Below are 25,817 nucleotides of genomic sequence, written 5' to 3'. Positions count from 1 at the left end.
TTTCCACTGGGATGGGGAGGGGTGCATTGGGAGTCCCTCCACAGAGTCTAGCACCAGGCTACACTGAATCAGTGTAGCATTTGAAAACAGCCACCAACCACTCCCCTGCACACCCAGGTCTCTGCCAGGGAGGTGAAGAGAGAGAATGAACCACACGTGACAGAAGTTAGTCATGACACTTCATGCACTAGCGGCAGGTGCTCAGGTAGCATGGTGAGGCAGGTGGGCTAAGAACCTGACAAAAACAGAATCAATGCATGTCTCTAGCAACTTGGCCAGCCCTACGGCCTCCCCAGTCCTGGCCATTCCTCAGGCAGTGGGCAGCCCCGCCCTGAAGAACGAAGTTGAGGTTGTCAGACATCATTGTAACCGCTCCCAAGTGGCATACATCATAGCATCTGCTAGCACAAGCCAGGAGTGACTCTGGCCCTTGGGCACTCACTGACTCCTTTTCCTTCCCTTTCTGGTTTGGTGCCCTTCCCTGTTCCTGCTGATGCTCCCAGGAGCAGAACCCTGCATGCTGGCCTGTGCTTTTGCTTATAAGGGGCAGTACCTTTGCTAAACAGTGAGATGGGACTAGCCTTTATCCTCCATTAAATGCCTCAGAGAGAAAGTCACCTCCCCTCTCTTTCTATGAGGGATTAGAACAGCTGGTCCCTTCTACCTCCTCTGACCCTTTAGGTATTATTATTATTTGCCTTCAGATGTTGTCACCTATAGCTCTATGCCCAGCAGGACAGAAAACAGAGAACCTAACAGAACTGGAGGGGTTTAGATCACATTAGTGGGACCAGGGGACTGGGAATCAACAGACCCAATTTCTGGTCTTGACTCAGGCTGATTCATCCTTTGGACAAATCACACCACTTCTCTATATGTCACTTTCTCTACCTGTAAAATGGGATCATAAAGGGTATGTAATAGGGTATACCTGCCCTGGAGCATCCCCTACAGGTCAATCGTGGCACTCCCTGCCTCAGTTTCCCCTCACCAAGGTTTTCTGTCTCTCCAGGGAATTCATATGGCTCAGCCCTCTGGCTGAGTTCAATCCCCTTCCAGGAGAACAGACATCCTATACCAACAAAAGGTTCTTCCACCCTACTTGAGCTCATTTTCAGATTCCGTTCCCAGCCCCTCCTGGGTTACCCTTAAGTCTCCAGGATGGAGGCCCAATTTCCAGGTTACTTCCCTGGAGCCCTCTCCCCCTTCACAGACTCAGCCCCTCTGAGACAAAGCCCTGACTTGCAAGCTTCTTCCCTGGAGTCCTTCCAGACCCAACTTCCAGGCTTTCCCTAAGAGCCTAGCTTGTTCCCTGTAGTTCTACAGACTTTTCTGAGCCCTTTTATGAGGGCCCAGAGTTTCAGGCTGTCACCTGGCCCCAATTAGTCCAGTCCCCTTAGAATGGAAGGAAACTAAGAATGGCACAGGTTGGGCTGACTGAAGAGGGCTGGCCAGAACCTGGCCTCTTGGCCTTACCAAAGCAGGCCACCCTATTACAGAGTACTTCTTGATATAGTTGCAATTCAGATGAAAGGTGCTGCATTATTTATTATTTGTATACCTGCTACAGTAGCACCTGCAGTTTCTGTCTGAGCCCCACTGGACTAGATACAAGTGGTGTGAGATTCCCTGCCCCAGACAGCTTACAATCAAAACAGACAGACACAGAGTGGGAGGGGAAGCAAAGACAAAGAGAAGTGGCTTGTGCAAGGTCACAGAGCAGGTCGTTGTAGAGCTGGGAATAAACCCAAATCTCTGAGTCCAATGGCCCGACCGCACTGCCCCTACGTAGCTGGGTCTTGCAGACCCTGGAAGTATTTTACACCATCTTCTTTAATTTTGAGAACCTCTAGGTGCAAAGTTATTTATTCATCTTAACAGAAACAAACACCCTGCCTATAAAACAATAAATATTGCAGACCTTTATAGTCATGCTGCTAACTATTTTTACATCTCCCAGAGCCTGAGGCTGTTGTAATCCAAACCAGAGATTCCCCAGTAATTGCAAAATTAAATTCCACTATTGCAGTGGAGATTGCTTTGGATTCCCTTAGAACATTTAAATGCTAATTTTGCAAGCACTGACTTGTAACCTGAGTTTATGATGATTTCATGCCTCATTCAGAGTGCCTCACTTCTCCACTGTAAGATGCCAATGCTCATAAATAAAAAGAATTACAGCAAGGCCTGTTTGTTCTTGCCTGTAGATGTTGCTCTTTCCCCACTGTAGTTTGTGATCATCAGGTGGCTGCAATGCTTGCTTGGGCCCTGCAAACACGTGGTGCTCACTAGCTAAGGAACCCTAATCCACTCAGTGAGTTACTCATTGGTCTTAAAGCTGCAGCACCCAACAACATCCATTTTGAATCTTGCTGCTGTTTTCTTCTTCCTCCGTTACCCAAAATGCCTTTTTCCAGTATAACTAAAGAAATAGCCATTGGAACCGCAGTCCTAGGGGTTGCTTTTGCTACTGGAGTCTTAGCAGGTAAGCGCTGTTTTCTTCTCTGATCTATAAAATCCAACATACCCTCCCAATTCCCAGACCCATGGCCAGAAGTGAGCTCCCGTTGAACAGAAGGAAGCAGCAGTCTGATTCAAAGCACAATCACCAACTGTGCTCAAGCCAGCTGCACTTTACCACCCATTTAAAAAAAAAAAAAAGTGTGTGCGTGTTTGTGTGGGTTAGAAAGTAATTTACTAGATGCTGGGGGAAGGGGAGAGGAAAAAGGGTGAAGATGCTGGAATTAAGATTGCTGGCTTCTAGAAAGTTAGCCAAGTGAAGGTGTAAAATATTGTATAGGGAGCGAGAGGGAGGGAGAGAGAGAGAGAGAGAGCTTTCTCTAGACTTAAAGGTTGTGCTTAAAATTTTTCAAAAGGCCTGGAGAATAACAATATCCTTTTTGCAAAAAGAAAAGGAGTACTTGTGGCACCTTAGAGACTAACAAATTTATTTGAGCATAAGCTTTCGTGAGCTACAGCTCACTTCATCGGATGCATTTGGTGGAAAAATACAGAAAATCCTCTGTATTTTCCACCAAATGCATCCGATGAAGTGAGCTGTAGCTCACAAAAGTTTATGCTCAAATAAATTTGTTAGTCTCTAAGGTGCCACAAGTACTCTTTTTCTTTTTGCGAATACAGACTAACACGGCTGCTACTCTGAAATATCCTTTTTAATGAGAATAATGGAATCTTATGCTTCAGGTCACAAACTGACAGCTCCCAGGTTGGGCATGGGCTCAGGAAGCAATTCCCCTTACTCCAGTCCCCAAGCACTGGCCAGGGGCATGCTGGCTGGTTCACCTTCCTGTGTCAGAAGCTGGCCACTGCCTGAGGCAGGAGACCAAATAAAATCCTGATCCTGCAATGAGAGTGGCCCGCGTGGACTCCTTTGCCTGTCTTAGGACTCTGCATGGGTTTGCACTAGCAGATCTCATTGTAGGATTAGCATTTATAGAAATCCATGGCAAACCCTCTGCACATTGGGCAAGATTGCATGCTGCACATCCTGCAGCATAGCTAGCCCCAAGCATTGAAAATCGTGAGATTTGGCTTACAAATCATGAGGTTTGCAGAAAAATAAAACTTGGGTTCTATTTGCTTTCTGGGTTCTGATCCTTTAGGAGTCCCATGTTCAAGTTTTTTTTTTCTTCCTCTGCAACCATAAGAGCTAAACTTTCTTTTAAAAAAAAAAAAAAAAAGTTGAGATTCTCTTGGAATCATCTGATTGCAGCTGGGAAAGAGACCAAATATTGTGAAACTCACAAGAGTTATCAACAATTTGCAACTAGCGCCTATTTCCATAATATCGTGAGCCAAAATCCAGGCTCCAAACAGACCCCGTATAAGAAAATCAGGATCTGAGCTTTAGCTTCACAGTTTGTACTTCTGTCTGTTCTCAATAAGCTGAACAATAAAAGCAAACGTCTACCCCATTTTGTGGTTGCATTATGTATACATGGTGCCAAGTATCAGAGGGGTAGCTGCATGAAGAAGATTGGGTTGCAGGAAGATGCATGCATCATCATGTAGATGCATGAAGAAGGGAGGGGGTTACCCACGGAAGCTTATGCCCAAATAAATGTTAGTCTTTAAGGTGCCACCGGACTCCTTGTTTTTATGTATACATGGGAACCTACTCAGAGTGAATAGCAAGATAGAGTGTCCTCTCCAAAAGACCTTTTCTAGCAAGAACTGAACACAAAGACTGGGTTATAGGCCAGGATTTGACTAAGCTCTGGCAGTAAATATACAATGCTGTTAAGGGCCCAGTCTGCCTGTATAACCCACTACACCACTGCACTGCACTAGGCTGCAAAGCACACCTCCCACTAGCTCTTCTGCTCAGGATTAAAAGGCCAAGGGTTTAGCAAATCTGCTGTGAGCTGTCTCAGCCCTCCCCTTGCAGGTTGACTGCAGACGGACATGTATCCTCCTAAGTACATTTGCCATCTTAGCATCCTGGTCTTGGCTTTTTCTTCTGGTGAGAGGAGCAGGTGATAGTTTTCTCCCATCATCTGGGGTGAGAGGAAGCAGGGTCTGAGCAGAGGAGCAGGGATTAGGATGCTCGCATTCTGTCCCTCGCTCTGTCACTGACTCGCTGGGTGATCGTGGCAAGTCACCAGACCTCTCTGTGCCTCAATTTGCCCCTCTGTAAAGCAGGGACATTAGAAAAAATGCTTTGAGATCCTTGAATTCAACGTGCCATCTCATGGCAAAATCAGCCACTGAACGACATCAGCATCAGTTTACAGTCACTGCAGACGCGGGCTGGACTTGAACAGACGCTTTAGAGGTGAAAAACCTCTAATCCTGCTGCCAATCCCCTGAGCTGTCTAGGCCCTTCACCATCTTCATTTGGGGGTTTGCAGAGCAAGGTTCTGTTAGCCTTCAGAGGCAGTTTTCTTGGCCTTTATTTGCTCAAGGCATAACTGGTCATTGCAAACTTTTTCCATTGACGCGCAAAACCTTTTAATATCTTAATTTTTTTCTAGGTAAAAAATATCCATTTTTAGCTTTTGGAATTCCCCGATCATCCAAGACTCTTCTTGGAAAAGGGAGCCCACTATGGCAATACATATTGAATCACTCTCTTCGGGAGCATCCAGTCCTAAAGAAGCTGCGACTGGTCAGTGTTTTTTTCAAGATACGTTTTGTGGAGCGTGGTGTGTATACAGTACTGCTATTAATGTCCCATGATCCATAGAGTCCATGGCCACCACTGTGATCACCTAGTCTGACCTCCTATATAACACAGGCCAGAGAACTGCCCCAAAATAATTCTTAGAGTGGCTCTTTTAGAAAAACATCCAAACTTAATTTTAAACATAATCAGTGATAGATAATCCACCACGACCTTTGGTAAATTGTTCTGATCCTTAATTAGGCTGCCAAAAATGCATGATTTATTTCCTGTCTGAATTTGTCTAGCTTCAACTTCCAGCCATTGCATCATGTTAGACCTTTCTCTGCTAGCTTGAAGAGCCCATTATTAAATATTTGTTCCCCACGTAGGTACTTACAGACTGTAAACAAGTCGCCCCTTAACCTTTTCTTTGTGAAGCTAAATAGATTGAGGCATTTCAATATTGTCTGTACCCAGTACATAGATCTACTAGTCCCTAAAGAACTGCCTTTTCTCTATCCACTGGTATGCAGATTTGTAGTGGCATCTAAGGCCCAGAGTCTCAAAGCTCTTTAAGTACCTGATTCCCACTACTGAAGTGGCTTGCCCCATGGCACCCAGAAGGCCAGAATAGAACCCAGCTCTCCTGGGTCCCAGGGTAGGGCAGTGCCTTATCCACTGGGCCAAACTACCCCTCCATAATCATTGCATTGCTCCCTATAGAAAATATTTAAAAAGAAAACAAATGTGTTGATTTTAAGGCCAGAAAGAACCATTATGATCCTCTAGTCATAGGCAGCCATAGAATTCCAGCCAGCAATTCTTGCATCAAGCCCATAGCTTCTGGCTGAGCTAGAGCATGACTTGTAGAAAGACAGCAATCTTCATTTCAAGACTTCAAGTGACAGAGAATGCCCCCTATCCCTACGTAAGTTGCTCCTATGGTTACTTACCGTCACTGTTAAGTTTGCCCACAACAATGGTAGCTGCTTATACATGTATCTTCTTTGGTAAATGAACAGAAATTGCTTCTCTGAGATCAACAGTAATAATAAACCCCAATGCTGTCCTCACCCTGAGGATCACATTGGGCTCTTGGGGTCTGCCTGAAAGAACAACTTCAGGGTAGTTTTACTTTTCCTGTTTCCTTTCAATTTTGTATCATTTCCTTTGCTAGCTCACCTTGGACCATCCCTGGAGTAGAATGATGGTGTCTTGTGACCAGGCCCAGCTTATGGCAAACTTGGCCAAACTCATCAAAGCCAAGAAAGCTATTGAAATAGGTAAGACTGTACGTTTCCTAGGGCATGGCCCAACACCGATCATTTGGAAGCTATATCAACATAGTTCCCTGCTTCACCAAGCCTACCAAAGAACACCAAGGGTGATGGGAGGTTGTCAGAGCAGGACTCTTCAGTTGACTTCTTGCCTCTGACCTTGGGCAAGTCAAATTTTCAATAGTGACCACTGATATTGGGTGACCAAGTTGAGACACCTGTTCCTGATTCTTAAAGGTGCTGTAAATCCCCAGCCTCCACTGACATCAACTGCAGTGGCGAGTGCTCAGCACTTCTGGAAATCAGGCCCCAGGGGACACAGTTTGGGTACTTAATATCAGTGGCCACTCCTGAAAGTGTTGACCCTGACCTCCCTGTCTCAGTTTCCTCATCTGTACAATGGGGATAATACCAGCCTCTCAGGGGTGTGGTGAAGCCTGATTCAAGACTGACCGTACAGCAGTGTGAGCGGCTTACGTGGAAAGCACCATGGGACAAAAACAGAAGAAGAAAGCAAAGCCCAAGTGAAAGCGCTTGGCTTGGATGGACCTAAGGGAAGGATTCTCAAGCTCCTGTTTTTCAGGACTAGAGAATCCACTGCAGCTGCCAACTACTGCAGGTGGAGAACAACAGACAGCCCACGAGGATTCAGTGTGCCATGCTGGCCATGGCTCCCTCCCCTCCTCTTCCTTTTTCCCCCTCAGAGATCCCCCTAAAGTCAAATTCATGCCATACAGGATGGTACTCTGGGGCCAGGAGACCCTTGACAGATGTAAGCTGTTCATTTAGCTAGAGAACTAATGAGTTCACAACCACTATTCCATTGGGCTTCAGCAGCTACACAATGCTACCATGGTAATGGGATGGACAGCATTAATTCATGGGTGATGTGGGATCCTCAGCTCTTCTGGGGGGTTTTATTATTTAATAAAAAAACCCTTCTTGTTCACAGTTAAATCAGTTTTCATGGTCGAATGAGTCTTACGTCTTTCTCTCATGTCTTTCCTAGGTGTTTTTACAGGCTATAATACCTTAAACATGGCATTAGTCTTGCCAGATGATGGCAAAGTCGTTGCCTGCGATATAAATGAAGATTACATCAGTATTGGAAAGCCACTGTGGAAAGAGGTAAATAGTCTTTGCCCGTCCCTAAATGCTGCATGCTCCGAGTAGGAGTGCTCAGAATTGTAGGAGTATGTTCCAGGAGGGCTTAACTCTGTTTCCCTCTAAGTCTCAGATGTGTATATGTGGCAGCTGCAGGAAAGAATCAGGTAGTTAGAGGGTTACCCAACTTATCCACCCAAATCCAAGTGTCATGGAATGTGAGCATTCACTTTAGGCACTATAGTGTAGGCAGGGTTGAGGCAACTTGGTAAACTTGGCTTGTTGTTCGACCAAATGTTATACGAATTCTCGAAATAACAGGGAGAGTAGGTATGGGATCTCCAATTTTATGGTGACTTTTCTGAGTGCATCCCACTTTAAGATATTTCACAACTACTTCATCAAATCCCTTTCCTCTTTCGTTTCAGGCAGGAGTGGAGCATAAAATAGACTTGCGGTATAAACCAGCAATTCAAACACTTGGTAGGTAACATAATAAATATGAAAAGTACAGGCTGAAGACCTAGGCTGGGGAGGAGTGAAGTCTGAGATTGGGAGTTATATAGCAAAGGTGAACACACAGTTTCTGTCACAGTGGGCAGCTTCTCTGTTATATAAAGGAAATTTAGGAAGAGTTCAGCTGTTTCCAGATACTGGGGAGGGAGAGAGAGAGGATAACTGTTCATCCACCATCCGTTGTTAGATTGGTCACTTACCCAAACAACCCATTGCTGTATTTAATATTAAACGAGGTATTGTCTTGCTGCTTCTATCACAGGGAAAGCTGCTTAAGATGGATTTAAATTGGACAAAGCCCAATTTCTCTCCCATGAAGTGTCTATTCTAAGTGATTATCAGTTTATTCTAGGCAAGCAAAGTCTTCTCCGAGGAGCGAAAGATGCTTGTACACTAGCTTCTCAACTCCCTCTGCATCAGGGGCAGGACATTTCTGATCTGGGGAAATGAAGTTTGGTATTCGTGGTCAGGAGGAAGCAAAGCCTTGGAAGAGGCAGATGCAGAGCAAGTTTGTATAATAGGAAGCACTGTCTCACAGGGAAGCAGCATTAGGAAGGGAAAGTTTCTGTCAGAAAAGCAGTTTATTCCCATTGTGAATGTCAATGAACCATTCCACCAGCGGATGCTGCTTCTTTGCCGACACAGCTTTTCAGAAGAAGTGTCTTTAAGAGAAATAACTGTCCAGCAGCAGTCTAGCACATGGGGCAGTGTCTTCTTAGTGTGACTGATGCTGCTGTCCTCGCTGGTAGCTAGACTAATGCGGTCTGTCACCCACTCTCTTCTGGCCCTGTCTGGGCCACATTCTGCTCTCCAGCGTACCCATACAAACTCTGATAACAACAGGGCTGTCTGCTGACTTTAACCCCATGCAGAAAAGGCCTCATGAGTTGTTCTCCAAAACAAGAGGGTGCAGAGCAATTTGAGAGGGGCAGATAATTTGCATGAGCTCCTTGCTCCTTCATACCTTCTCAACACCCTACCTCTCTTCCCCTTCTCCTCTGTGGAGGTCCCTACTGAGATGCTGCAATGGGGAGTGAGATTCCAAATGGGGTCCCCTCCCAAAACACACGATGGTGGGTGTGGCTATAAACAGCCAAGTACTTCTCTCTCAGCTTCCAGTGCCCTCAGGAGGATCAGAGCCATTGTCTCTGCAGCTGACAGTTCCAGTTTGGAGCTGTCAGCCAGAATGCAGCATAAGAAAGTTTTAACAGACCCCAGTTCTGCTTGTTTTGGCCCAAAAAAGGGAAAATGGAATGAGAGACTCCTGAGAAAACCACCACCTGCTGCCATCTGTGATTACACAAAGGTTATGCATGTTCAGGCAAAGTCCACCAAAGGCCTTCTAGGTAAGAATTCTGATTGACCCAACTTACAACACTGTGGTCAGCAGTTGACTGATCAATCTGAAAATTCATTTAACATCCAGGGCCTTTCTACAGGGAGAAAATTTCTAACCAGCTTTTAAACCAGTTCAGCCAAGCTGATTTTAAAACTAACAGGAGAAGTAGTGTAAACCCAGTTTAAAGGATCCTGACCTGCTCTTACTCATCCAAATTTAGGAGTATCATGTCTACAGTCTACACTATGGCTCTGGCTGCTTTTAAAATTGGATAGCTTCTCCAGACCCTTATAGACTCTGAGCCTTGACACACATGGATTGTCTCATCCCTTTATTCAGCGTTAAACCAGGGCATCACAACACACTTTGTTTCCTGTCTAGATGAACTACTGGCAGATGGTGAAGCTGGGACCTATGACTTTGCTTTCATAGATGCAGATAAACAGAGTTACAATGAGTACTATGAAAAATGTTTACGTCTCGTAAGGAAAGGGGGAATCATAGCTATTGCTAATGTAAGTATTAACCCACTGGGACCCCCCACTTTAAGTCACATTAGATAGTTCCAGTAACAACCTGGACCCAGGGGACATAGATCCGAAACACAGCATTCACTTTCCAAGTTATATAAAGGTGATTAAAAAAAAAGACAACATGATTGTTCTATTTACCTGTTAATGACACACACAGCTAATATCTGCAGCAACTAAAAGGACCTTGCATTAACCTGTATATATGTACACTTCAGCCCCCCCCCCCCAAAGTGTAGAATACCAACATCTTATCAAGCTATTCATGTATTACCTAAAGAATGTTTTATAGGATATTGGTATTTAACAGTTATATCCTTCTACAATTGTAAATTGTTCATAATACCTAAAACTACATTTTCTTTATTCATCATCATGTTACAAGTGACTTCCAAATACTTAAGAGAAACTATGGAAGTGTATATCTCAAAAAGAGAGAGGGATCAGTGTTAGTTGTTTTAGGACTGTCTATACATTTTCATATGTCTACCTATTTCTATTAGGCTTAACTTATTTATAAGGGCTGATCTGAGGCTTAATATTTGCAAAGAGCTCTGAGATATGTTGCATTTCTATAGAACCTTCTGCCCAAGGATATCAAAGCACACTATGAAAGTAGGTGGGTATAGGTGTCCCCAATAAATAGATGTGAAAACAGAGAGGCCCAAATTAAGCAAAGCATTTACATATGTACTGGAGTTTGTCCCTATTCAACCTATCACTTAAGCTTAAGTTCCATTGACACTAATGAGATTCAAGCACATGCCCAAAGTTAAGCATGTGCTTAAGTGGTAGGCTGAATAGGGATGGACTGCTGAATCAGGACCAGAAAGATTAAGTGACTTGCCAAAAGTCACAAAGTCAGGGATTAGACTCTGGACTTCCAGTCCCACTGGAGTATGCTGCCTCTGTGTGGTGCGTTATCAGTATAAATGCAAAATATTATAATACTCTTCAACCAAACTCCTGATTTGTCCAACTACTTTGTGATCTGATACACTGTGATAATCAAGAGCTTTTCTATACTACCACAGCCTGGCCTGGGATAGCTATGCCAGCCAACCCTCCTATTGGAGACACAGTATACAGCAACAGAAGGAGTTCTGCCAGCATGGCTATACCACCTTCCTGCGTGACATTAGCTAAGCCAACAGAAGCACTCTTTTGTTGGCATAGTTATGTCTACAGTGGGAGTTTTGCCAGCTTAGCTTCCCCACCCCTCCTCTCCTAGCCAACATAACTATGCTAGCAAAACTTTGTGGTGTAGACAAGGCCTAACAAAAGGCAGTTAAAGGGGTTGTCAACACATGCTTGTAAAAAGGCTGCGTGGAAAGACTTACATGAGTTTAAACCAGGCTTATGTTGGTTTAGCTCCAACCTCTTTTGAATGGGTTTAAAATAAACTGAAATCAATCTGGATTGTCCACACAACCTTTTGCATTATACTAACTTAATCAGTTTAAAAATCACACTTTTAATTAAACATTTACAACTCTGCACGTAGAGAAACCCATAGTCTTGTAAACTCTAATAAGAAAGTTCTCTTGACCCTACATTGACCCTACGTTTCCCTTTGGACTTTCAGTGCCATCCACAGCCTGGTCAGAAGTAGTGTGCACCTTGAACACGAGGGTGATTGTGTGCACGTGATTCTTTTTTTACACTAGGTTTTATGGCACGGGAAAGTGTTGAAGCCAAGCAAGAACGATCTGGAAACCCAAAGCCTCCACCACCTCAATGAGAAGATCTTCCGAGATATACGGGTCAATATCAGCATGCTCCCCATGGGGGATGGAGTGACACTAGCGTTCAAGCTGTAGTGGGAGAAAAATGCTGAGCAATGGAAGGGAGACGGAGAAGCACCAAATCATCAGGCAAAACTAAGGTGGAGCATGAGGAGCAGCTGTGCTGTGAACTTGTGTCTCAGCAGAATAGCAGAAAGCTGGGAAAACAGCCCTTGAAATGAACAGAAAAACCACAGGTATCTAAGTACAACGGTAGAAAAAAAGATTTATATTAAAATTGAATATAATTTTATATCATAATAAAAAGAAAAACCCACAGTAGGTTGTCTTTGTAAGAGACAAGAAAGAAGGAAGGAATCTCCTTCAGGGCCCACTCATAATACAAATAATAAAGTCATTCATTGCCTTGAAGGAGATACAGACATTACCAGTTGTAAAGGGCTTACATTTACACAGGCGAGACAGACAAAGGGTGGGCACTGAAGCACTGAAAGATTAAGTGATTTACCCAAGATCCCACAGGGAATCTGTAGCACTGCCAGGACTGGAGTCCTGATGTCTCCAGGCCCAGTTCAGTGTGTTAACCAAAAGACCTTCTTTCCTTGGCTTTCATTGTCTTGAAAGGGATTCAACAGTGCTCACCATCTCTTAGGAGTGGCCCTGTAAATCACTCTAGAAATGAAGCCAGGAAGCAGCATGAGTAACCAGGAGAGGAAAGCAGCTGTAACCCAGCATAATGAAACCTGTGTGCCACTGACAGAAGAGCAAAAGGATCATGCTTGCAACAAAGCGAAGAATGGAAGGTAGCATAACATTAGTGTTGCCGGGAGACTGGTGAGGTAGGAGGACACATACTCTGGTTAGAGGATTGCCACTCTACAGTTGTGTTAGTGTTGCTGATTTAAACAATGCAGAGGACATAGCCAGATGCGTGCTGCTGTTCCTCGTTATCTTAGTTGCTGAACAAGAGGTGGGGATGCAGTGGGTACAAAATGATGGCTGGCAGTGACATACAAGGTTGTGAAGACTTAAGAAAACAAGAGATGGGCACTGTGTAATCAGGCTGTGAGCTCCCGGTAAGATCAATTTCTCAAACAGCATGGAGCCTGTAGCATTGCTGCTCATGCCCAGTACTTGATACAGTATCCCCTTGTACACTGCAGTGGTCACCAACCAGTCAATCACTATCTCCGGCAGCGCAGTGGGGCTGCCACTAAGACAGGCTTCCTGCCTGCCCTGGCCCCACACTGCTCCCGGAAGTGGCCAGTGTGGCCCCAGAGGGGCGGGGGTCTCCCTCCGTGTGCTGCTCCTGTCTGCAAACACCGCCCCCGCAGCTCCCATTGGCCAGGAACAGTGGTGCTTACAGAGGGGGCAGCATGCAGAGCCATGTGTCCCCCACCCCTCCGTCAGGGCCACAGGGGTGCATTGGCCCCTTCTGGGAGTGGTGTGGGGGCGGGCTAGACAGGGAGCCTGCCTTAGTGGCAGCCATGCTACACCATAGACCAGGAGCTGCCAGAGGTAAGTGCTTCCCGGCAGGAAGCCACACCCCATCCCTGAGCCCCCGTCCCAGAGCCAGCACCCTGTACCCCCTCCTGCACCCAAACACTGCCCCAGCCCTGACCCCCCTCCCAGTCAGCACCCCATGCCCCCTCTTGCATCCCTACCCCAACCTCCTGCCCCAGCCCTGACCCCCCCTCCCAGAGCCAGCACTATGTACCCCCTCCTGCACCCCAATACTCTGCCCTAGCCCAGAGCCCCTTCCTGAACCCAAACTCCTTCCCAGATCTTGCACCCCTCACCCCCGCCTGCACTCCAATCCCCTGCCCCAGACTCAGCCCAGAGCCCGCACCCCCTCCAGAACCCCAACCCCAGCCCGGTGAAGGTGAGTGAGGATGGGGGCGAGCAAGCAACTGGGGGGGAAGTGGGAGGAGAGAGTGGGGCAGGGCTTTGGGGAAGGGGCCAGATAGATCCTGGGTTGCCCTTAAATTCAAAAAATGATCTTGGGCATAAAAAGGTTGGAGACCACTGCTGTACAGCTTGCGCTTTCTGGCAGGCTCGGGTGCTTGTCTCATGCATGTTGCGATAGAAACTATTTCCTCAGTACCCATCTGTTCCAGAACATTGGTCTCAATTTGTGCCTAGAGCAACTCAGAGAGGAGACTCCCCCCCCCCCCCCTTTTACTTTACTGTGAGGATCCTACAGTTTTCCAGCAAAACTGGTCTCGTGAAGCTCTAGCTATCTAGGTACTTATTGCTACTGGCTACATTCATCATTCGATTTGTCACACACTAGTCAGAGACTTGTGTGTGACTTGTGGACCATGACCCTTCCTCAAGAGACTGTCTACTAGTCCAGCCATTCAAAAAAATAATTTCAAGTGAAGTTTTTTCCACTCACTCTACTTTTCAGCAGTTCCCGTAGTTTCTTTTTAGAACCTAGGAACCACCTCATTTCACCCACAAAGGCCCCTCATGCCCACAGGAGCAGCACACAGAGCTAGACACTCATTTCGCTCAGATGGGGTGTACTACGTGAATGAGGCTAAATCTGCATGCACAAGGCCAGTGTATCGCCTCTGCTCTGGACGCTGCTCCATTTAAAATATGCAGAGCATCATGCAAGTGTTTAATCAAACCTGTCTCCATCCTGATCACATAATTACCATTAGAAAGAACAGCGGTGTGTCCCTGAACTGTAGATTGATGAGCCATCTGTAAACTGAAACAAAGAGCAGAAGGAAGCTTAATTGAATCAAATATTTAGAATACATTGCACTCTACCTTCCAGTTATTCAGAGCCTGGCCTTCTCTTCAGACTTCTGTCCTGTGTGTCTGGAATTCATCACAGCTAACTGCATTTAATCCTGCAACCTTACTATAAAGTGACTGCTGATAACACATAATTGTAGTTTAATTCAAGTGGTAAATCAGCTTTGGGGAATTTGTGGGGGCAATGGGGATTTGCACTTTGATTATGAGATGAAAAGCATGGTTCTTTTATCCCCCTCTAGCGGGAGTATAGAGCCCTCTACTGCCTGTAAGGCAACAACCCTGATCCTTTAGCTCAGGCAGTCGAAGCATGTTTTGGGGTCACAAGGTCCGGAGTTCAGGCCCCATGGATGACTTGACCAGGGGCATCATTGCACGAGCAAAGATCCCGGTGCTGTCAAGGGAGTTATGTCCTTGGCATCAGTGGGCACAAGAGCAGACTGTGGTTTTAGTGGTTTGGCACCCAAGAGTAAAAAGTCTGCAATCCTTACTCAGCGGAATTCAGAGCCTCACTGTGCTAGGTGCTGTACAAATAGAACTGGAATGTCAAAGTCTTACAGATTTTACCAAACGAGATAATGAATCAAGGTGAAGTAATCTATCTCAGCAGCACAGCTGGCATTCCCTTTGCAGGACACTATGGCTCCCTCTGCTGTGCCCAGACACAGGACACTAGAAACTCACAATTATATGCAGCTTGGAAAAGACAAAGAACTAAACCAACAGCTCCAAACCTTAGAGGAAAGGAGTACTTGTGGCACCTTAGAGACTAACCAATTTATTGAGCATAAGCTTTCGTGAGCTACAGCTCACTTCATCGGATGCATTCAGTGGAAAATACAGTGGGGAGATTTATATACATAGAGAACATGAAACAATGGGTGTTACTATACACACTGTAAGGAGAGTGATCACTTAAGGTGAGCTATTACCAGCAGGAGAGCGGGGGGGGGGGGGTGAGGGAGGAACCTTTAGTAGTGATGATCAAGGTGGGCCATTTCCAGCAGTTGACAAGAACGTCTGAGGAACAATGGGGGATGAGTGGGGGGGAAAATAAACATGGGGAAATAGTTTTACTTTGTGTAATGACCCATTCACTCACAGTCTTTATTCAAGCCTAAGTTAATTGTATCCAATTTGCAAATTAATTCCAATTCAGCAGTCTCTCCTTGGAGCCTGTTTCTGAAGTTTTTTTGTTGAAGAATTGCCACTTTTAGGTCTGTAATTGAGTGACCAAAGAGATTGAAGTGTTCTCCGATTGGAGCATTCAAAAACCAGTCGGAGAACACTTCAATCTCTTTGGTCACTCGATTACAGAACTAAAAGTGACCTCCCCACTGTATTTTCCACTGAATGCATCCAATGAAGTGAGCTGTAAGCTCACGAAAGCCTATGCTCAAATAAATTTGTTAGTCTCCAAGGTACCACAAGTCCTCCTTTTCTTTTTGCGAATACAGACTACCATGGCTGCTACTCTGAAACCTTAGAGGAAAACTCTCCTCTCCAGGCCACGCTGGGCCTCTCTCATTCTCAGGACCCGTTCCTAAGCCAGTCACAATCCAGCCCTTGAACTGATATCACTGAACCAAGTACAGCATACAGGACTGAGAATAATGGTGCATATCAGAGGGGGAATTTGCTCTTTGGGTGGAGACTTTAGAAGCAAGATAGTTCTCATTTGCTTGAGGTTGCTAGGTTAGGTTAGGTTGCCGTGTTCTCTTTATTCAATTAACGCCTGCCAGGTTCTTTGCCTGTCTGATGGCTGCACATGTTTATCACGTGACTTTCTGCTTTGTTGTATTTGGGCTGCTGCTCATAGAAGCTGATTGAGTGAGGAGAGTGAGAAAGCTTAAAATGAAAGAGCCCCTAATGATGCAATGAATGGAGTATTGTCTAATAGAAACCTGCTGCTGGAGTCCCTAGCCAGCAGGATCCTCCAGGGCAGGCTGAGAGGAGACACACAGGGGTGTAGTCCTTGCTGCTAGGCTAAAAGGAGCTTGACTGCTAGTTCTAATATACATAGGAACGAGTTAATGGCCCAGGTCAATCTAACCAGCAGTTTGCTCCAGCTTGGGGATATGACACACAGGCCAGTGCATTGCTAGCTGGGGGTGCCTCTTGCATGCTCTCCAGTGCTGGGAAGAAATCCAGCCCTATTGCCTGCAGCAGCAATGGGCAGGTGGAGTAGGCCGTGGTGTATTTTAGAACACATTCCCTTCCTAATCTAGACAAACCCAGTAAGGGGCTCATCCAATGCCCAAAACTCCCATGGACTTCTCTGGCTATTGAAGCTGGCTCTATGTTCCTCATGTTCTCTTCCACAATACCCGAGTCACAGGGGGCACGGTTGGGCCCTTACTATTGTATATTTAAGGAAGCAGCCTCAGCGTGACTGAAATAAAAACCTCAACTAATATGAGGAAACCTACACGTCCCAGGCTCAGAACTCCAGGCGTGGGCCCCCAAAAGAATTGCTTTTTTCTACCCTGCACACTCTTCGCCCCAACACTCTAGCTACATAAATAAACAGTAGCATCCAGTGTCAATCTACAGATGAGCAAACTGGTTAGATTAGATGAAGTTAGAACTCACGCCCCAGAGCTCCAACCCAGACTCAGAAAGGTTCAGTGGACTTTTGCTTTCACTGTTTTTCATTCTCTTTGTGGCTGCTGCACTGTGGGAGAACAGATGACCTGCTACCAGTTCCTCTGCTTTTCATGAGATTTCCAGCCCCATCACAAGCAGGAAGGATCAGACAGTAACTGACAAAGTCTGTGCTCACCGGATTTTCAGATGCAAGAGTGGTGGACATGGCTGAGAGTCCCATCAAGGGGCTGTGGACTTGATGGAATTAGTCATGCTGGTGTAAATCTGGACTGAGATTGCAACCTGGGCCATGTTAATACAACAGGGAGATGGGGAATAAATTAAAGTACTGGTGGAAAGATTTATTGTCTTGTCTCTGAACAATCAGACAACATCAAATACGCAGTGAATTCACTTCCAAATCAAATGCTATGCTGGATTTGTTCCAGACCATCTAATTCTCAGCAGGTTAAATGCAGGAGTTAGGGTAAAATATTATCTGCTGCCTTTTCACATTATCCATGGCACAGTATCTTGCTTATGTCATAAGTACAAGAAGGTGCATACCTGACACAGTAAAAACACACGCTTCTGTAGAGCTGTTTGGCAAACTTCCACTACAGCAGTAGAGGAACTAAAGGTGAAAATTCTGTTTCTTCTCTTGTTGTGCACAGCTGTTCCCTAGCCTGCTGTGTGCCACCCTAGAGGTAGCTGTACTTCATTAGTGCTGTATGTACTGCACTTTACATTCTTTGTGATTTGACTCAGGATGAAAGTTACTGTATAAATACAAAGCATTCCTCCTGCATAACTCCAATCACACGGAAATTGGTCCCATGCATTTGCAGCTACTCGTGGGTTCTAAATAACCTGTTTTACCATAATAATTTTAAAGGTACCACTTTGAAAGAGGAAATGAATAAACATATAACATGTAAAAGAAGGAAATTAATGTATGATTTCAAACAAGTTATTTATCTACTTCTTTGCCTCAGCACAATACTGTAGGGAAAAGCACATAACTAGCTACTTTAATATTTATTCCTATTATATGAAAAGTAAACATTGATGATCAGTCACTGCTTTCCAGATTAAGATTTCATATTGTAGACTGCTTTAAATTAATGCAGAAGCAAACATTATCTTTTCCTGTTATTCATCTATTTCCCTAATGAGTTCCAAGCAAATTGTGCCTACTTATATTTTATGATTTTAAATAATTAAAACATTTTATGAAAACAACTAAAATTCTCCCCAGTGTTAGCAGAAAGATTATTGATTGAGCGGGTCTCAAGCTACATGAAAAAATTATTGTTTTAGTTTAAAGGCTCATAATTTTACTTCTACTTACCTACTAAAAACAAAGAAATTCAGTGTTTTTCTTACAGTGGTTTTATGAGTTATGTTGGGTAGAGATTTTTTGACCATCAGAGACTTGCAACATTTTTTGACATTGCAGCATTAGATTTGCAGAAGATAGTTAGTATCTTTTCACTGATGTCACCAGTAAATATTATGTCTAGGTGTCGCATATCCTTACAATAATATAGTGTTCATTAACCAGAATAACAACCTGCAGCATGTTAAAAGTGTTAAGAGTTTGACTAAAATCCACCAGCAGAAAGATACCCACATGAGGAGCTCAGCTTTCAAATGGGAGCTCCTTTACCAGACACCAAAATCCCACCTCTTGGATCTGAGTCTCTAGCCCTTAAAATCGCCAGACACATTGTCTGTGACATCAGTAGGAACAGGATTGGGCCCAAAAATCAGCACTTAGGTATGTACATGCCTGACAGTGTGCTCCAATGGGTAGGGCACTGGATTGGGAATCAGGAGACCCAGCTCTGTTCCCAGCACTGCCATTGACTTGCTGAGTAACCTTGGGCAAGTCACTTCACCACTGTTCCCTCTCCCACTCTTTTCTGTCTTATTTAGATTATAAGCTTTTGGGGAGAGGACTGTCTCTTACTAGATCTCTATACAGCACATAGCACAATAGGGTTCTGATCTTGGTGGGGCTTGGCCATAGTGCCGCTGTAATGCAAATAAATACAGAGTAATAATAATACTGCATCATTTGTATTACAATAGCTCCTCAGGGCCCCAGCAGAGATCAGGCCCAAACACTGCCAGGCACTGGTGGTCCCTGCGCTATAGAATTTACAGTCTGGCTGAAATTCTTCTCTCCCAAACTCTCAGAAGTTTACAGGGGAGACTCCTCAGACCCCAACTAGGGAAGGCCACTGGACTGCAGGAGACCCCAGTTTGAGGTCTCTCCCCTCCTCTCCTATGGAAAAGCCCAATAGAGTTTAATAGAAAATTAGAATGTTTCTACAAGCCTTTGATATAACCACTTCCAGTCTGAATGTGTCTAGTTTCAGCTTCCAGCCATTGAATCATGCTGTATCCTTGTCTGCTAGATTGATGAGCCCATTATCAAATATTGATATTTTTTCCCCTGGATATGTATAGACTGTGATGGAGTCACCCCTAAGCCTTCCTCTTTGTTAAACTAAATAGATTGAGCTTCTTGAGTCTATTGCTATAAGGCAAGTTTTCTAATCCTTTAACTATTCTTGGGCTCTTCCCTGAACTCTCTCCAATTTATCAACCTCTCTCAAACTGTGGGCACCACAACTGGATACAGCATTCCAGAAGTCAAATACAGAGGTCAAATAACTTCTCTGCTCCTATTCAAGATTCCCCCGTTTCTACATCCAATTATTATTGGATTGGATTAGCTCTTTTGGCCACAGTGTTGCACTGGGAGCTCATGTAGTGCTGACTATCCACCACGACCCCAGATCTTTTTCCAGAGTCCCCCATCCTGGAGTGGGGTCCAGCAGAGAGCCTCCTTCGGTGGGATATTCCCCCTTCATGTCCACTTTGTCCATAATTCAGTCCACAGAGGACATGGATTTTGAACACTTGTCCTGGAAAATGAAGACAGGACCCTCAGCCTTAACTTTCTCCCTCTGGCTCAGGTATTGGAAAAGGGCTGTCTCCCCAACCAGTTACAGTTTTATGGCATCCCCTGTGGCAGGGACAGCCACTGCCTATATTAGGTTTCAGAGTAGCAGCCGTGTTAGTCTGTATTCACAAAAAGAAAAGGAGTACTTGTGGCACGTTAGAGACTAACCAACTTATTTGAGTATAAGCTTTTGTGAGCTACAGCTCACTTCATCAGATGCATTCAGTGGAAAATACAGTGGGGAGATTTATATACATAGAGAACATGAAACAATGGGTGTTACCATACACACTGTAACGAGAGCGATCACTTAAGGTGAGCTATTACCAGCAGCAGAGCGGGAGGGAAAAAACCTTTTGTAGTGATAATCAAGGTGGGCCATTTCCAGCAGTTGACAAGAAGTCTGAGGAACAGTGGGGGGTGGGGGGGAATTGTTTTACTTTGTGTAATGACCCATCCACTTCCAGTCTCTATTCAAGCCTAAGTTAATCATATCCAGCTTGCAAATTTAGTCCAATTCAGCAGTCTCTCGTTGAAGTCTGTTTTTGAAGTTTTTTTGTTGAAGACTTGCCACTTTTAGGTCTGTAATCGAGTGACCAGAGAGATTGAAGTGTTCTCCGACTGGTTTTTGAATGTTATAATTCTTGATATCTGATTTGTGTCCATTTATTCTTTTACATAGAGACTGTCCAGTTTGACCAATGTACATGGCAGAGGGGCATTGCTGGCACATGATGGCATATATCACAGTGGTAGATGTGCAGGTGAACGAGCCTCTGATAGTGTGGCTGATGTGATTAGGCCCTCTGATGGTGTCCCCTGAATAGATATGTGGGCACAGTTGGCAATGGGCTTTGTTGCAAGGATAGGTTCCTGGGTTACTGGTTCTGTTGTGTGGTGTGTGGTTGCTGGTGAGTATTTGCTTCAGATTGGGGGGCTGTCTGTAAGCAAGGACTGGCCTGTCTCCCAAGATCTGTGAGAGTGATGGGTCGTCCTTCAGGATAGGTTGTAGATCCCTGATGATGCATTGGAGAGGTTTTAGTTGGGGGCTGAAGGCGATAGTGCATACCGTATGCCGAGTTTTCTTTTCATGCAATTTAGCCGCTCTATGTAAGGAGAAGCAGCCAGCACCATGCAGCCACACAGCTCTGCAGATGAGTGATGATTCATGGCTTTGCTGTGGACCTGCTGGGGTTCATTGGACCAGACAATAGGAACCAGTGGTCAAAGGTCCTGATCAAAAACCCGCTGAAGTCAATTTAAAGACTCCTAAGTGACTTCAGTGAGCTTTAAAGAATAGGACCGCTGTTTTTAAGCTGCCTCCTTGAACCTGAAGTCACTTCACCACTTGAAGACATCTTTTAATTTCTTACTCTCTAGGATCAGAGAACAGTGATGCCTGCAGGAGGTTGTCTGGAGAGACTGGGGGAGAAGTGCCCTATGTCCTTTCCCTCCTCTAGGAATCATTCTAGCTGTTTGAGAATCAACAGTTAGCTGGAGCGAAGGCTGGGCACGAATCTGCTCCCTGGTATTCTCTAGTAAGGTCCCTACAAAGGCACTTTACGACAGGCTTTGCACAATCAAGGCAGGCCACCTCGTCATGCTAAAGATAAACTAGGAATAGCCCCTAGGTCAAACCCCCCAAACTACTCATACGATGCCTGGTGAAGGCTTTGTGCTTTGGTGCAAGATGGCTTTGCGATGGCCCTGCTGCTGGTCACGGATCTCCCGCCTAGCTTTCACCTCAGCTTTATCATCCCTACTTTTGAATTGCATTGGGGGTGGGGGGAACTAAGGTCTGTCCAAAGTGCTGGAATAAGAATTTAAAATGCATTTTTAGTGGCTCCATTTTGGGGTTCCATTTGGCTAATTTCTTGGTAACTAATTAGTTCTTGGAATTAAGCCATTCCACTTGAAATTCTTCTTTGTTTGTGGAGAGGAAGACCTTGGGCTTTCACTAGGGGGAGGAAGAAAACCGACCACATTCCAGACACAGAAATCTCTTCCTTATATACAAATCAGAAGCTGAAGTGTCTAACAACCAGGAGATCTTCTAAAAGCATTGAGTGAATATGTACATTTTAAGTGCTGTAATACTGTTTCCAATTGCATTTTTCTCTCTCTCACTTTTGAAACAGAAGGAAGACCCATGACTCTGACAAACATGAGCTTGGTTAGTTTCATCAGACCAAGAACATTTCCTAATATACCCAAGATTTATATGGCTGCTTCCTGCAACTCCTGAAATCAAAGCATCCACTGCACAAGTGAGGTACGGAGCTATGCGCTTCGCTCATTTTATCCTATATGATTTTTTTTTTTTAAAGTCAAATCCCAAACTCCCCCCTGCTCTACTAGAGCAGATGACATGGGTGGATTCTGGGCAGCACATACTGCAACAGTGATTTTGAAAGGAAATCTTAAACATTAGCAGTGTGGCATCCAGAACAGTTGTATCTGCTTGCTGGTTAAGGTGGGTGAGGTGCTGTATTTATGTTCTCACTCAGATTCTGTGCTTGAAGAAGAAATTCAGGGAGCCTAAGCAGAGACCACTGTGGAAATGGAGGAGGGAAGAGCATTGGAAGAAAAATTACACGGGCCGCCCTCTGGTGGCTAAGATCTTAAATGGCACATTTCATGTGTGTTTTTAATGGGCCTGACTTTCGCTAAGACTCCGCACCCTCGTGGCATTTTTCCCAGACTTTCAAGATTTTCACCTGGACTTTTTAGAAAACCTGGCCATGTGTTTTGGTGCCGTATTGGAGCAGAGCAATTCTGAGAATTCAGCCCTCACTGAGGGTTCAGAACTCATTTGAAGATCTGGCCCCGTACGGCAAACTTAGTGTAAGGAGAAGCTGCGTGAACCTCACGCTCTGTCAGTGCATGAGGATACATGGCTGTGATGTAGCAATAGATAAGCTAGCTTAATTCCCAAGCCCCCACACGTTGAGCACTCCTATGAACTAGCACTAGGAAGAAGAACAAACAGGTAAGGATAAAACATACAAACTCCAGCCAAACTATAAGTAAAAGCCAGCCGCAAACCAGTTTGAATGCCAAACTATAGAGGACCTTGTACTGCAAAAGCTTAAGCCTCAGTTCAAAGTGAAAAGTACTGCACCTCTTGCAAGACAAAATGCTCTGCCAGATTTCCCTTGGCCTCTCTCAAACACACAGAAAGGACCCAGTTGAAATACTAGGCCAAGAGAACACAGCCAGCTAGAACCACAGTTTAATGGTTTGTTTATTGCTTGTTGTTAGTTAAATGCACTCTCCTAAAAACTTCCTCAGTCACACTGGAAACACTAATGACCCATTCAGATACCCAGTCAACCTTACCTGGTGCTGTCTTCTGCCAAGGAAGGACCAGTGACTTGCCACCTCCTTCCATATGTACAGCCAACAATCCAGCTCACTATTTTCATGGTGATAAGGCAGAACTACTGCTCCCTAAAATCTTGAACACCCTTCATGGGGTGCAATGTTAAATTGTCCCCACATAAGCAATGGCCCAATGACCAGCCACAAGCCATTCCCTGTTGCAGACAGCTTTTGTCTGACAGAGAGAAAAAACAACCATTCCTGTTGAGAAAGAAAGTCAGAATGGCTTCTGCTACCCCCCACCTTGACCACCTGGGATAACCTCAGAGAACCAGAAATGACACCATGTAATTTTTATGGTCAATTGTAACCTGCCTAATGTGCTCAAATTCAAAAAAGCAATGCTAAAAAGGGTCAGATTAGCAAATTTCATCTTAATACCAAATAGGCTATGGGAAATGTTGCAAAATTTTGAAAACTTACTGTAATCACTTTCAGTTTGTGAATGTAAAAAGTGGTTTTAATGAAAATATTTATGCCTGTGGAGCTAGTTGCTATTAATAGCCCATGTCCCAAAGAAGTAGACCCATGACATTTAAAACTCAAGACACATTTGAGTGATGGGAGTGAGCACACACTGCTACCTAATCAAAAATCCCAGTTTATGCAGACTCTTGCACCCCCAAGGAGCTGATTGTTGGATTAAGACCTAAATTGGTCACTGCTGAGAATATTTCGAGACCAGGTACAGCTGTGCTGGGATGAAGGTCAGTTCTTATGTTGCAATGCCATGCCGGACCTGGGCAATGCCACACTTTTGGGGTAGTGCCACCACCAGATGCACTTAGATCAGAGTGTGAGAGAGAGCTATCCATTGTGCAGTATTGCCAACCCCAAGCATTCAAAACTCAGGTGTCAGGATCCATCCATCATGAGATTGGTTTAAAAATCTTTTTAAAGCAATTAATGTTGTGTTCTCGTTTCTGAGTCTTTAGGGTGCACTCGCTTCACATTTGCAAGCTTTTCTCCACACCCTAGAGGGCTAGCAATCTCTTTTTTTTTAATGAAAACTGAAATGCTTGTGCAATCTCTTGATTTCAGTATCTGGAGCATCAAAGAAAAACACCAAGTATCACGGAGCTTGCAATTAAATATGAGAGTTGGCAACAAGGTCCCATCTGCAATGCAGTATCACGAGCTGTCTTCACAGTCCCCGAGATGTTTTAGCATACTCCAAACCAGAACCCCAGTTCTTCAATGAGCTCTGTGTGGGCAGGGTCCCTTCACACACAGGGATTCAATCGCGTACATGGAGCTTACCACAAGATCCAGACCTTACGTTTGCAGGGTGAGGTATCAGCTTGTGCAAACAGCATCAAGCCCAGAACTACTGGGTTGGATAGTGTCATTGAGCTCCATGGTCTCCTGCATTATCCAAGAAATAATATGGGGTAATGTGAAAGCCTGGGGAAATGGGCACTGAAAGAAAACCTCCCCAGACTAAAGCTGCAGGAAGTGTTTGTTCGCTAGGGTCATTTTTTTTCCCCTGCCACATTAAAACTGATGCCACTCGCTCAAGATCTGGCTTAACTATGTTGAAAGCAAACTATGTTTGTTTAAAAATAACTCAACAAGCTCACGGACCAAGGCAGTGGTGCCTGAGCAACAGCAAACTGCCACAGAAAGAAAAAAGCTGCTTCAGCATTTTAGAATAGTTCTGAGGGAGAGTCAAAAAGGGAAAACTGAACGGCCACCAGATGGCACAATTGCTCCATACAGCCAAGCTGGAAAGCGGTGTGGGCACCTTGTAGCAACCAGCTTTACTTCTAAAAAAAGAAGGGCCAATTCCCAAGTCTTGAAAGGTTTCAGAGCAGCAGCCGTGTGAGTCTGTATTCGCAAAAAGAAAAAGGAGAACTTGTGGCACCTTAGAGACTAACACATTTATTTGAGCATAAGCTTTCGTGAGCTCCTTGCATCTGATGAAGTGAGCTGTAGCTCACAAAAGCTTATGCTCAAATAAATGTGTTAGTCTCTAAGGTGCCACAAGTCCTCCTGTTCTTTTTGCAAGCCTTGAAAGTGTGTCACATTCCCAAGAGTGCACAGCCAGACCCTGCACCTGCAATCGGCTCTCTGCAAGTGACTGCTCCTGCCCGCATCAGATATGGCTACGCTACTAGGTATGGCTATCAGGTATGGCTACTAAAAATGCACAGCTGGCCTGTGGCAGCTGACTTGGGTTTGGCTAAGAAACTGTTTAATTGCAGTGTAGATGTCTGAGGTGAAAGGGTCCCAGCTCTAGCCCAGAAATCTACACTGCAATTAAACAGCCCCTTAGCCTGAATGGGCCAGCCATGAATGTCTAATTGCAGTGTAGACCTATCAACCGTCCCAGTATCACAATCACAGGAGAGTGCAGCTGGGCCCAGATCCTGCAATCGGATCTGTGCAAGTGCCCGCTCATGCCCACACAGACCCCTGTCAACCTCAATGGGGGAGGGGGCTCCCAGCCGTGGAGTAACATGCAAGATAGG

General features: G+C 44.9%; 1 protein-coding gene and 1 long non-coding RNA gene across 4 annotated transcripts in view; one reads left to right on the top strand and one right to left on the bottom strand.

The window, feature by feature from the left end:
* LOC119858931 overlaps positions 1 to 23,973 on the bottom strand; it is a 108,982-nt gene extending 85,009 nt beyond the window's left edge. Inside the window, exon 1 of the long non-coding RNA XR_005294060.2 lies at positions 23,770 to 23,973. This is a non-coding gene — a long non-coding RNA (uncharacterized LOC119858931). The remainder of the gene's footprint in view (positions 1 to 23,769) is intronic.
* On the top strand, positions 2,313 to 25,817 carry COMTD1 (catechol-O-methyltransferase domain containing 1). Of its 3 annotated transcripts, XR_006282744.1 has the most exons (11): positions 2,313 to 2,485; positions 4,995 to 5,128; positions 6,303 to 6,408; positions 7,412 to 7,530; positions 7,935 to 7,989; positions 9,743 to 9,876; positions 11,559 to 11,872; positions 21,346 to 21,503; positions 22,104 to 22,237; positions 24,388 to 25,148; positions 25,364 to 25,817. XR_006282744.1 is itself a non-coding variant. In XM_038410486.2 (7 exons), the coding sequence occupies exons 1-7, from the start codon at positions 2,404 to 2,406 to the stop codon at positions 11,709 to 11,711; spliced, it is 783 nt and encodes a 260-aa protein (XP_038266414.1). In that variant the 5' UTR covers positions 2,313 to 2,403; the 3' UTR covers positions 11,712 to 11,952. The 3 variants fall into 3 exon arrangements, 1 of the variants encoding a protein (XP_038266414.1); XR_006282743.1 differs by lacking the exons at positions 24,388 to 25,148; positions 25,364 to 25,817 and having other exon boundaries at positions 22,104 to 22,279; XM_038410486.2 differs by lacking the exons at positions 21,346 to 21,503; positions 22,104 to 22,237; positions 24,388 to 25,148; positions 25,364 to 25,817 and having other exon boundaries at positions 11,559 to 11,952.

Source organism: Dermochelys coriacea, chromosome 7, assembly GCF_009764565.3.
Source record: "Dermochelys coriacea isolate rDerCor1 chromosome 7, rDerCor1.pri.v4, whole genome shotgun sequence".
NCBI classification, from domain to species: domain Eukaryota; kingdom Metazoa; phylum Chordata; order Testudines; family Dermochelyidae; genus Dermochelys; species Dermochelys coriacea.
This window is presented reverse-complemented; position numbering and strand designations above follow the sequence as displayed.